Source organism: Microchirus variegatus (assembly GCF_963457635.1).
Source record: "Microchirus variegatus genome assembly, chromosome: 13".
NCBI lineage: Eukaryota > Metazoa > Chordata > Actinopteri > Pleuronectiformes > Soleidae > Microchirus > Microchirus variegatus.
This window is the reverse complement of record NC_139814.1, coordinates 22313453-22326795: the sequence shown is the minus strand read 5'-3', so window position 1 is coordinate 22326795 and position 13343 is coordinate 22313453. Positions and strand designations below refer to the sequence as shown.

At 42.3% G+C, this 13343-nt stretch overlaps 1 protein-coding gene across 1 annotated transcript in view; it reads right to left on the bottom strand.

Moving 5' to 3' along the window:
• eepd1 (endonuclease/exonuclease/phosphatase family domain containing 1) overlaps positions 1-11725 on the bottom strand; it is a 28421-nt gene extending 16696 nt beyond the window's left edge. Inside the window, exon 1 of the mRNA XM_083899867.1 lies at positions 10511-11725. Within this exon, the coding sequence (XP_083755993.1) occupies positions 10511-11361 (851 nt within the window). The 5' untranslated portion in view covers positions 11362-11725. The remainder of the gene's footprint in view (positions 1-10510) is intronic.
• Between the last annotated feature and the right edge of the window lie 1618 nt (positions 11726-13343).

Sequence of the window (13343 nt, the reverse complement as noted above, 5' to 3'; positions counted from 1 at the left end):
AAGTTCGAACTTCAGCTGTGTTCCTCTCTCGCTCCCTCTATGCTTCCTAATCCTGCGTTTAAATGACCATAAATCAGTCAGTTTAAAGCTTTAAAACACAGATTACAGCAGTTTCACTGTGCTGTAAAGAGTCGTGAAGCTCTAACGTGTTGCAATACAAACACGTGCTAAGTGTTAATATGTTATAATAATAATTGACACAGGATTTATATACATAATACATAATAATACAGTATAACTGTTGTCTAAACACAAGTATTCAGAGGAATGGATCCTTTACAGTGTACAGTGGAGTTGCTAACGTAGCCTAACGTAGCATGTAGCATTTGAGTTAAACACAAAAACTTGTTTGGATTGGCTAACACCTGCTACAGTATAAATGTTGTCTAAACACATGTATTCAGAGGAATAGTCCTTTACAGTTGATGGTGGAGTTGCTAACGTAGCATAACGTAGCTTAACGTAGCATGTAGCATTTGAGGTAAACACATAAACTTAATCGGATTGGCTAACCCCTAAATTGGGGGATGGGAAAACATGCATTTATGGGAATTTACGGGAATAAACTGGAAATTCTCTCTAGTTTGGGCACTTAAATATATAGTCGTTATATTGTAGTACACTCTTGGCTAAAACAATGGTATTTGATGCAAATACAGTTGAATAAGTACAGAAAATTGTACTCAATATTCATGTTTTTGTTGTTGTTAGGAAGCTGCCTGCTGAAATACGAGAATATATAATATATAATATAGTATAAATGTTGTCAAACACAAGTATTCAGAGGAATAGTCCTTTAAAGTTGATGGTGGAGTTGATAACGTAGCATAACGTAGCATAATGTAGCATGTAGCATTTGAGTTAAACACATAAACTTAATGGATAAGATTGGCTAACACCTAAATTAGGGGACGGGAAAACATGAATTTATGGTAATTAACAGGAATAAACTGGAAATTCTCAAAACTGAATGTTGGGACCTTGTATATATAGTTGTTGAATAATATATTTGTCGCACACTTGGCTAAAACATGAATAAGTACGGAATATTTTACTCAACACTCATGTTTATGTTGTTTGTAGGAAGCTGCCTGCTGATTGGTACTCGACAATTATTTTGTCGGACATCAACATGGGAAAACCCGGGGAACGACTCCTAGCCGACTGTGACTACTTCCGGCTCCGAAACTCAGTAGCCAATCAGCAGGCGGCTTCCTAAGCTCCGCCCATGTTGTTTGAAAATACGGACACAAATCTGATTCCATAAATTCTCCTCACACTCCGGGGCTTTTTAAATAAACGTCCCTTTTTATTTCAGTCCCGCTGATTAAAAGGCCGTTTGTAGTATTGACCGAAACAGAGTCAGGAAGTCGGTTTGATTAACAACAGCAGCAGCAGCAGCAACATCCTGAATCCTGAACCACTGTAACAAGCCTGCGTCAGCTCGGGCACAGATCCTCGTCCTCATGACCTCAGCACCTCCTTCTCCTCCTCCTCCTCCTCCACCTCACTATCATCACTCACTGTGTAAATATTCAGCAGCCGGCTGATAATGTGGTTATGTCACTGTGTGATGGGATTAAAGGTCTGTGTGACGCTGCTGCTAAACTGTGTGTGTGTGTGTGTGTGTGTGTGAGGCCTGAAAGTGTGAGATGCATAATCCATGTGAGTGTGTGTGTGTGTGTATCATCTCCACAGCTGGACTGAGCTGCACAAATCGACAGGAACATTTTGTAGACGTGTGGTGTCAAGTAGTGAACAAGAGAAAGCACTCAAAGTCCTTTCACCGCTGGCAAGGTTCCACTTCCTGCACCAGATTTTGAACCAGGCCGAAATAAATATTTTGTTTTTGGGCTATATTTGTGGGGGTATTATTATTTTTTTTTTTTTTTAATGTTAACTGTTACATCATCTGTGAAAATGGCAAACTGCAGTGATTGGTGTGGATTTGGGTGTTTCTTCATGTTGCTGCTGCTGCTGCTGTTGTGTTTGTTTCCGCTCACGTTGTGCATTGAGCAACAGCCGCCGCCATCGTCGACGATGATGATGATGTAAGGCGGCGGAGCTTTGGCTCGGCTTAACTGGTGTGAAAAACAAGACTTGTTTCACTGACAGACTCCCAAGTTTCCAAATGGAACCGGAGCCCAGAACAGGAACTATATTGGTGTGAAGACAGCGTATGTGTCGACATCTCAGATTATCTTCAGAGTTGAGTTGAATAACGTTTCACCTCTGATCCAAGAGGCTTCTTCAGATACCGGTCTAGAGAGTCGTTACGTTGAGCGATGCAGATTGTTCACCCCTCCCAGTTTCAGGTTTGTTGGTTTCACCTGAGACAAGGTGTGAACGGGCTTGTTAGGAGGTCACCTGAGTCTAACTGTTGTGTGGGTGTTGGACTGATAGTCCACCTCCTCTGCTGAGTGATGGTTCCTCCAGGTTAACATACAGTAGATCCTTCACTCCTCCTTCAAAACCATCTGTCTGGGAACCTTCTCGTCCTCAAAAGAGTGGTTCTTCCCACTCGTCATGTCAGACCCGAAGAAGCTTCTTGGATGAGAGGTGAAACATCTTCAACCAGGGAAGAAGATCATGACCTGGACGACTGAGAACCTTCACCAACAACAGCTCACACTCATTTCTGGGGTTAGGCTAAACCTAACCCCAAGCCCAAGCCCAAGCCCAAGCCCAAGCCCAAGCCCAAGCCCAAGCCCAAGCCCAAGCCCAAGCCCAAGCCCAAGCCCAACCCTAACCCTGAGTCCAAATGACCAAGCAAAATCTAACCAACTCAGAAACCTTCCATCAAACATCTGTCCTTTACTTTTTTCGAGTCATTCTGTTCAGAGACGAGCAAACATGGACGAAAACAGAACCTCGTCCTTCTTGGTGGAACAAAATGAAGAAACGTATCATCATCACCGTATTAGCCTTTTGCTTTCATCTTAAATGGGGTTACAAACAAATGGTGGATGAGTCGTCTTTCAACTATATAAGTAAAATACAGACCCTTTGTTATTGATGACATTGTAAGGTTTGTGAGAAGCATAAATCAAAACTTCTCTTGTATGTTGTATCTTTCATGTTTGGTACTAAGTGTAATACCTTTGACTTTTCATTTAAAGTCCGTCTCACAATGTGATTTTGAGGATTTTCTACTGAATTCCAACATTAATATATATATTTATCTCCATCAAGTGATTGAAGTGTCTCTGAATGTGGATACAGTGATTTAATCTGTTCAGCCCTTGTAGATTATGGCCCAAGGGACGAATTATAAGAAGATCTTGGTTACAGATGACCAATGATGTGTCTTGAAACTGACTGGTTCTTATTATTATTATTATTGATTCCATTGTGTAAGTGACTCTCGGTTGTTCCTGCTCAGTGGTGTCAAATACTATCAGACAGACTCTTTTTCACAGTGTTGGTTTAGAGTGGTGTGATTACTGTAAGCAAATGAGATCACGGTTAATGAGTAACAGGCAGCGACACAAAAGACAGAAGCTTTGTCTGGACTTGCTCTCGACTCAGTTAGAGTTTAACAAAAAAAAGAAAAGAAAAATTAACCACGAGTGAAGTGAGATCGATACGATGTGATGTCGTCGTCTCTCTGTGTTCAAATACAGAGGCAGAGTCACATGAAACAGAAATGTTAAAAATGATCAAACTGGACATTGGTGCTACATTTTTTTCATTTGTGAGGCTTAAAAAAAACCTGAACTACCACTACTTTAATGACCCGAGACCTTCTTTTCCCCACTATCCACCATCCTGTGATTTCACTGCGACGTGTTGTCTGAACAGACTTTTGCAGATATTTGCATTCTCGCACTCTCTCACACTCAGGCCCTGAAGACAATTTCAGGAACATGTTCAGACTTCAGCGCCGCTATGAGAAAAAAAAAACTTCTCAGCTTTGTTTACGGGCTCTTCTTCTTCTCACCACCACTCACTGCTGAGGAGAATATCAATCTGAGCTGCACTGGAATCATCATTAATTCAAGCTTCGATGGTTTCTTTATTTATCCCCCGAGAGGCACTTTGTTTCAGCGCCAGCAGCAAAACACACGAAAACAACACAAAACAATAAACATGTCGTAGATCCTGGTCACAATCACGATGAGTCATTTAAAAAAAGCTGATGACAGCAGAGATAATGACTTATTTAGCGAAGTCGTGTCGCCACAAGAATCGCCAGAGACACCACGATACGATATCATCACGATACTTAAGTCACAGTACGATTTCATCACGATATTTAAGTCACGATACGATATCGTCGCGATATTCGAGTCACAATACGATATCATCACGTTACTTAAGTCACGATACGATATCATCACGATATTTAAGTCACAATACGATATCGTCGCGATATTCGAGTCACAATACGATATCATCGCGATATTTAGGTTGCAATACGATATCACCACAACATTTAAGTCGCAATACCATATAATCGCGATATTTAAGTCACAATACGATATCACCACGATATTTAAGTCACAATATGATATTGTTGCGATATTTAAGTCACAATTCGATATCATCGCGATATTTAAGTCGCAATACGATATCATCACAACATTTAAGTCACTATATGATATTGTAGCGATATTTAAGTCACAATACGATACCATCACGATATTTAAGTCATAATACGATATCATCGCAATATTTAAGTCACTTTATGATATTGTAGCGATATTTAAGTCACAATACGATATTATCACGATATTTAAGTCACAATACGATATCATCACATTTAAGTCACTATATGATATTGTAGCGATATTTAAGTCACAATACAATATCATCGCAATATTTAAGTCACAATACGATATCATCACGATATTTAAGTCACAATACGATATCGTCATGATATTTAAGTCACAATATGATATCATTACAATATTTAAGTCACAATACGATTTCGTCACCATATTTAAGTTGCAATGAGATATCATCATGATATTTAAGTCACAATACGATATTTAAGTCACGATACGACAGCAATACGATATTATCTTATATCTGATATTATCACAGTGTAAAACAAAAATATGATAAAAAAAAAAGATGCCTTGCGATATAATATCGCCCCACAAAATATTACGATATTTTGATGTACCAATTGTTGCCTTTTGTCTTGACAACGGGCATGTGTTTGTATTTAAATGTTACGTACTACAGCTTTAAATGTCTGCACCGTAGATAAGGAGAGGAGATTTTATCTAACGAGCCGCTCGTCTGGGCTCGTTTGAGAATCCTTGTCGTCCCTGCCTCTTCGTTCGCGTGCATGTTTATAGAAGACGCAGCGCCGAAGTGAGTCATGTACGCAAATAAAATATGACTCGTTTGTTTAAAGCAAAAATAAATAAACAAAAAACAACCTATGAGCTATTTGGCTTCTGATGAAGTGTTATGAATTATGAAACCAGGCAGGACAGATGACACGTCCAGTGACTTATGAGTGTGAATATTATTAGAATGAAATGCTGTGTGTGTGTGTGCGCGTGTGTGAATTCAGCCATTCATGGACTCCACACACACACGCACACACACACACACACACGGTTGATTTACGAGTTTGAACTCTCGACAAAAGTGACGACGAGCCAAACAGGCAGCAGAAGCTCATCTGATTAGACAGCGCCGAGATTAACAAGACAACGTCTGTCCCTTTAAAGAGCAGAATTATCACGGTCAGATATGAGGCTTTAGTGACGACAGCGGGGGAAACAACGGGCCGGATTATTGTTATCTGTTAATGTTCTGTCTTCCTGCGCGACCGCAGCACGGACTCTGACAGGGTTGTGTGTCGGTTGTGATTCGGCTCACGATTGCCCAGATAGATTTCGCTGTTAAATATTGAGATTATAGACATTTCCTTTGCTAAATGTTGGAGATTAACGCAAATTTTCAGGATTTTCTTTTAAAAGTCTTTTTAACTGATCTACTGTTTGGCATTGTTCAGTTTGATCCTTGTGTTTTGGACATCGTGCTCATGACTCTTCCAGTGACGACACTCTCTATGACAACCAATCACTGAATCCGCTCAGCTAGCAAAAAAGCCGTGCTAGAACTGCATAGAGAACCAAATTTTTGTCTTAGATCAGACTATTAACGTGCACTGAGTGAGTAGAGAAGCTACAGAGGCCTGAAATCCGACAGAATGCTAATGCTAATGCTAATGCTAATCTGTGAGAACCATAAGTGATTTCTTGACACAACCACACGAGGTGAGGCTGTAGACGACCGTGTCCGGTGTCTCCTTCCCTTCTGTTTTCTCTACAGCTTCACGTACCACGTCAGCGAGGTCAGAGGTCAACTACAGACGTGACTCAACATCACATGGTAGTGGTGGTGAAAAAAGTGAAAATAAAAGCAACCTCGAGTAACCCTTCTCGTTTAAAGGTTAATTCGGCATGGTTCAGGTCCTGGAGGCCTTCCTGCTGCCATCACGTGACATTTACACCAGTTTCCTGCATCATGACGGACCTCACCCACCTTCACCTTCAAGAAGAAGAAGAAGACCAACAAGCACCAGAGGGTTCTGTATAAACCTTAGCCTGTCACAAACAGCAACTCTATTTTGGTTCTGAGTTTGTGTTACAGTGTGTGTGACTTGGTTACTGCTTCCCTGTTTAAGGACACATGTGGCGTACATTAGGGGGGTTCCCAACCTCCGGGCCAGGGACCAGTTGAGGGCCATATTTGCCTAAAACAAGGGGTCTGCAACCTTTAGAATGGAAAAGAGCCATTGTTGTCCCTTCTCCACCCAAATTTTGACCCTTAAAATGAAGATAATATTGTGTATAAAGTTGTTTTTATGTATATTATGCAACAAAGAACTACATATTGTTGCATTTATGAAGTTTAAGAGCTACAAAAAGAAAACTGTTGACATTTCATTGCTGCTTGTACTCAAATGTGTACTTCTTCATGTACAAATTACTCCATTTAAGTGTCAGGAATGGCTTTCGAGGAGGTTTTTTAATATCATATTTGACGTAGACGTCAGATATGACGCACAAAATATCAAAACGCTTGTATTTACGCCTTTGTCTCTACAAAAATGGTGGAAAAACATGAAAATAAAATTTAAAAAAATCAGTATCCATAGCAGTATGGGAATTAAAAACCTGCATCTCCTGCCGCTCATATAACTCGTACTGCACCATGACCGCATTATTCCAATAAAACAAGGATAGTTTCATATAACTTTAAATGATATTAGTCATCGATAACTAGCATCTCTGATGATTTTATCATATGATAACATTTGTCGACTCCTTGTAAACAAACACTTACACTACAAACTATCATGTGATTAACGGGGAGCGGACTTTTCATCACAGCAGCAAAACGTTTCCTCTCAGTCAAGCGAGTGCTGTCAGCTCACGTCCACACACTCACTCACGTCCACATTAATCCTGCTGCTGGTGGAGGAACGACAGCAGCGGTGGTTTTTGGCTCTTTCACTTCCCCCCCCAGTGTCCAGCGTGTGCGAGGCTGACACGACGGCTTTGTTATTACTAACATCAGCAGGTTTAAGGGAGGGCTGCGGACAGGGACAGGCTCAGGCTCAGGCTCTGCACACTGTGCTGCTTAACCTTTGGTTAACAGGAGTTCATTGAACTCTAAAAACCCCTTTGTTTGTGTCTGGAGGAGAGCCAGGAAGTGTGTCAACTCAGCCTGGGTCTTGTGACTGCGCACACAAGCCGAGCCCAATCTGTGCAAACACGGCAAAGCTCCTCCACGGCGGCAGCAGCATCCTCCTCCTCCACCACAACAACAACAACAACAACAACGCTCTTGACATTGGTGGCGCTACTGATGGTTTGGGGAACGCAGGAAGTGATGGAAGTGATGGCGGAGATGATTTATTAGAGCATGGGGTGAGGTTTGGTAGGAGAGGCAGAAATGGGAGAACATCTTGAGATGATGCCAAATGTAATCTGACATTAATGCGGTTATGTCATGTCAGGTTCAAAGTGGAGCTTTAAGGCATGTTTTCCACTATAGGGTTTATTGTAATAACAGGAACGAGGAGCTTTTCCAGGAACTGTGTGCTTTTCCACAGCAGGAACGAGGAACTACATGAGGTAGTACTTTCAGATAGTTCAGGAACCGTGGAGGTGGAGCTCACTGTATCTGTATTATATACAGCTGAAAACAAAACCATTTAATTTCAGCACCTTTAGGTCGCTTAGTGTAAAGTACACGGGCTACATACACCCGTAACAGTGCTTCAGGAGATAAATGGTTGTGTATCAATTCCACTAACCCTTACTTATATCATGTAGAGATGGACCAGATGCACAGAGGTTTCTTCTCGTAAGAGTTGTCCAAACACTACTTATTTCACCGAGCCACCGATCAGCATCTTCGGAAAGCTCTTTGTGACGCGACGCAGACGCGGAAAGAACGCGAAAAGCAAACCCAAAGATTTTGTCGCTCATGGAGAGATTTTCCAGGTTTCTTCACGGAAGAGTTGTCCAAACGCGAATTCATCTCACCGAGCCACCAAACACGACGTCGGACAGCTCTTTGTGACGCGACGCAGACGAAGCGTGTTTAGACAGCCCAAATGGAGAGGAACTCCAAGAGAAAATGGGCACTTTGGGTCATCATGACAATTCTGAAACAGCTAACCTCTTACCATCTAAGAAAACAGTGCTCAAATCTAAAATAAAGCCACCTTTGCCCTGGAGGAAGATAATCGCAAAAAAAATGGAAGGAGATAGCGACGCATCGAAGATGTTGCAACTCAAATTATCCCAATTTACAACGTCAGAAGAAAACATGAGACGGAAAACACAGATACCATTATCTGGATATGAGCTTTTTGGTTATGTCACACTATTATCACATTTCTTTTATTACAGCCAGTAGTTTTTTCCTACTTTAAGAGGTGGAGAGCTACTGTACACAGTAGATCAAGTAGAGAACATTCAGCCAGACATTTTCCTCTGACAGATTCCTCAAGAATTATGAATCGGGCTTCTGATAAGGACTCAAGTGAGCACTCGAGTCTTGAGAGGTCTAAAAACCGCCATCAACCTGAGCATATTTGTTTAATTTCGCAGGCAGGTTTCAGGGTTTCAGTCATAACAAACCTGTGCTGACCCCGCCCTCCTGAGCAGGTCAGGGCTCAAACAGCAGCCGGATGAGCAGGATACGCTAAATCTGCAAGTGCACAAACCGGGGGGTGGCCGAAGGTAACCTCGTCCCAGCAGAGAACACGGAGAACAGAACCTCCCGTGACACACCCTCTCTGCATTAAGAAGCGAGTGTGTTATGATTAACAAAGAACACACTGAGGCCACGTGAAGCCGTCACGAGAACAGATAAAGTCAACATCTCGGGTAAGAGTTTTGATGCCGATCCATCGCAAGCCCTGAGGCTGAAGAACTCGTTATGGAGAAGTCATGTTCATCAGTGGAAAACTGCTCTCCAAGTTTATGATGTAAGAAAACGTTGATACACTACAATAAATGGCAACTCTTTGAAGTCCTATTATTGACATGTTGTATTTCAGCCTCCAACCACTAGTTGGCAACAGACTTTCAGCCTCCTCCTTCTAATGATCTTAATTATACTGTTTATTGTTTATGCACGTAACAGTGTTTTTTTATTTCTTTAAATAGACGTTTTTAGGAGAAAAAGATCGCAATATTTAGCTTTGTTTACAGTATTCCGGATTACCGGAATGATCATGACTGGATGAAAAGGTGTTAATATTTCACAGCGTGACTGATTTGACAATGCAGTCACGGATGCCAACGTACAGTTCTGGTGATTTATTTGAACCAAAATGTTGTAACACAATGCTATGTCAATTTAACATATTAAAGAAATATAGATTTACATTCATATAGAGAAATATTGTTCATCTCATGTTTTATTGTATATATGAAAATTGCATATTTAGTGCAAATTCATACCAGGTCACTTTTTGTGATTTTACTGCCCTCTAAGGTAAAAATAAATATATTTTTTTCAAAAAAGGTGGCTGAGAGGAGGGGCCCACAAATTAAATTCAGCTTAGGGCCCCACAAAGGCTTGGGCCGGCCCTGTAACTAAAAGCTAGATGACAATTACTTCTGTTGTCAGAGAATTTCATTAATGTAATGTTCAATGAAAACAAATATTTTTGTATATATAAAAAATGAAAATGTACAATAATGTTCAATATTTTAGGGAGCTAATTAAAAATATGAAATAAAGTAAATCACTAGGACTGTAGTTCATTCACGATTGAAAATCACCAAAACATTTTAAGAGTTTTTTTTTTATAGTATAACAATTAGTTTGATAGTCGATTATTAATCAGTTTGTATTTTTTAGAGAATTAAAACAAGTTTATCTGATTTTTCCGCTTCTTAAATGTGAATATTTTTATGGTTTCTGATTTTTAAAAGAAATCATATTTTCTGACATTACACGATTAATCGAGAGAATAATCGTCAGATGAACCGATAATGGTAAATAATGCTTATTTACTCACTCGTTCTCCAGCAGGGTCATGCACAGCACCTCTTTGACCCCGGGGTTGTTGGCCTTGTCACAGGAGCAGCTCTGCAGGCTCCAGGTCGCCACGCGCACCACGGGCTTCCCGTCCCGCAGCCCGGGCGGAGGCTCCACGCCGGGCCGCACGGACAGGATCTGGGTCGGTCCCCCGGGCGGAAGGTCCAGGTCGTCGCTCCTGCAGCTGAACGACGTGGGGCTCGGGTGGGACTTGGTGGTGCAGGTGAGTCCTCCGTTGGTGTTGGTGGACGGCGCCCTGGAGCGCTCCACGAACACCTGGAAGCGGATCTTGTCCAGCAGGGAGCTGTTGATGTGGTTGACCCTCACCAGGTCCTCGATGCTCTTGAACGGGCCGTTCTCCGCGCGGTACGCCACCACGTTCTTGGCGATCTTCTCCGTGACGCCGCGGATGCTCATGAGCTGCGCCGCGGTGGCGCTGTTGATGTTGACGCCGGTGCCGCAGCCCGGGTGCTCCGGGTCTTTGCGCAGGGAGGACGGCGAGTGCTGCGACGAGCTGGTCCTGCTGGAGACGCAGATCTCCAGCTTGATCGCCTCCAGTTTGGTGGCGCCGATGCCGCTCACCAGAGCCAGGTCCTCCACCTTCTTGTAGCCGCCGATGCAGTCCCGGTACTCCACGATGTTCTGCGCGACGGTGCGGTTGACTCCCGGCAGCGTCATGAGCTCCTCCTCGGTGGCGGTGTTGATGTTGAGTCGCTCCTGGTTCACCAGGATGTGGCTGAAGTTGCACGCGGCGCTGAATTTGCGCTTCCCGCAGCCGAAGTCCGTGGGGTCTTTGGGGATAGAGCGGTGGCATCCGAGACTGCCACCCATGACTGCGGCGCGTCACCGGGGCTCGAACCGGGAAGGAGGACGGAGGAGCACCGGAGAGACGGAGAGGGAGAGAGGAGAGGCAAGCGGAGGACAGAGAGAGACACTCTGCCTCTGAAAACACATCACACACGGTGTTAGAGACACACACACACACACACACACACAGTCAATGCAGCAGTGTCAGAGCCGCAGAGACACGCTGCGTGGAGACGCACGCGCACACACACACACACACTGAAGAGTCACTGCTGAAGTCTCTCTCTGTGTGGTAGATAAGAGCTGCACACACACACGCACGCACAAACACACACGCGCTCCAACTGGAAACTTTGACCTACAACAACACACTGCTGTTTCTGTCCACAGGTCGGCCAACAACACACACACACTTGGACTGCAACATCTTCGATTAATTGTTTAAAAGTAGGCCACATTATATCCAATTTATTTATTTGGAATTAAATTTTGCAATTTGCATTTTTTTTCCTCCACAATTTTCTGCATTTTTGATTTTGCAGTTTTTTTTATGTATAGGGTGATAAAAACTAAGGTTGTGACAAAGTAACGTCCTGGGAACCAAATGTGCAACCAAAAACCAACATTAGGGGAACATTTGAGGAAGACTTTCCATATCAACCACAGGAGAAACTAGAGAGGGGGCAACTTTCTGGGAACGTTCCCACACCCAAAACATAACGTTCACCTGGTGAGCCAGTTTCTAGGTTTCTAGGTAGTCACATTTCTAGCTTTGGTAAATTGCAATTGTATTTCTTTGCCATTTTCTGCATTTTATGGTCAAAATAACTAATGAAAAGAAAGATCAATAAAGAGTTTTTATGAATAATAAACACCCAGCAATTAATCCAATCGATTACTTGGAAAAGGCTCTAAAAGTGTTTTTTAGGTGAGATTCTTGTGAAGTGGCCAAAATTGTGTTACTGTTATTGTTTTTTTGTCTTCTTTTTCTTAAAAAATGAAGAAAAAAAAGAATTGACTGTGTCTTTCTTTGACGCAGGAATGTAATTACCTCTCTGGTCCGTTCTGCTTTAATCCTCCCTGATTCAATCAGCACAGCATTATACTGTAATTTCACACAAGGCACATGCTTTGGTTTCAGTCTTTTATCAACAAAGCCTGTGATTATCCTTTAACCCACTGCTGATGCTGTAAAGGTCTCATATACTGTAGAGGATTAGAATGTTCCTGAAGTGGGTTGATGGGAGTATTCCTGGCTTGGATTTAACTAATTTCATTCTTCTAAATCTATAGATTCTATATATTTATTATAGTAATTGATACGTTGTATGAAGCCCCAGAGGATTTCAGGTGCTCTTGCAGTTTCTTTGGGAGTTCTTGCATTCATTTTGTGGTGGTTACATCAGTTCCTGAGGGAACTGTGTGGTTTTGTGAAGACCAAGGAGCTCCTCTGATGTCATTCTAACTGAAAACGTTCTCGCCTGCTTCTGTATGATGTTTTGGGGGTTCTATACCTATGTGGTTGAGTTTTAAAGGTTCCTCAAAGGGGAGTTCAGAAGATTCCACAGTTTCTTGAAGGGATCTTGGAGTTTCTGCAGGGTTTTCATGAGGTTCTTGTGTTGTTTTTGGAGGCAGAGTTGATTCCACTGGTCCTTGTGTGAAGCTCTCATCTATAGATCAAGGAGCTCCTTTGATGTCATTGTAGCTGCAAACGTTCTCACCTGCTTCTATGGGATGTTCTATAGCTACGTGGTTGAGTTTTAGAAGTTCTTCAAAGGGGTGATTCCAGGGTTCTGAGGGTTTTCTTCGAGGTTCTTGTGAATTTACCTGGGATTACTGAGGTGGGCTTTTGTTTTTGAAGGCATATTTTATGACACTGGTCCTTGGTTGAAGCTCTCTTCCATAGTTCTGGAGGAGGTTCTAATGGAGGATCCAGTGAGTGGTCACCTTTGTCCTCATAGGGTTTTTCTAATGGTCAAAGACAAACGCACATTAATTTCTGCTTT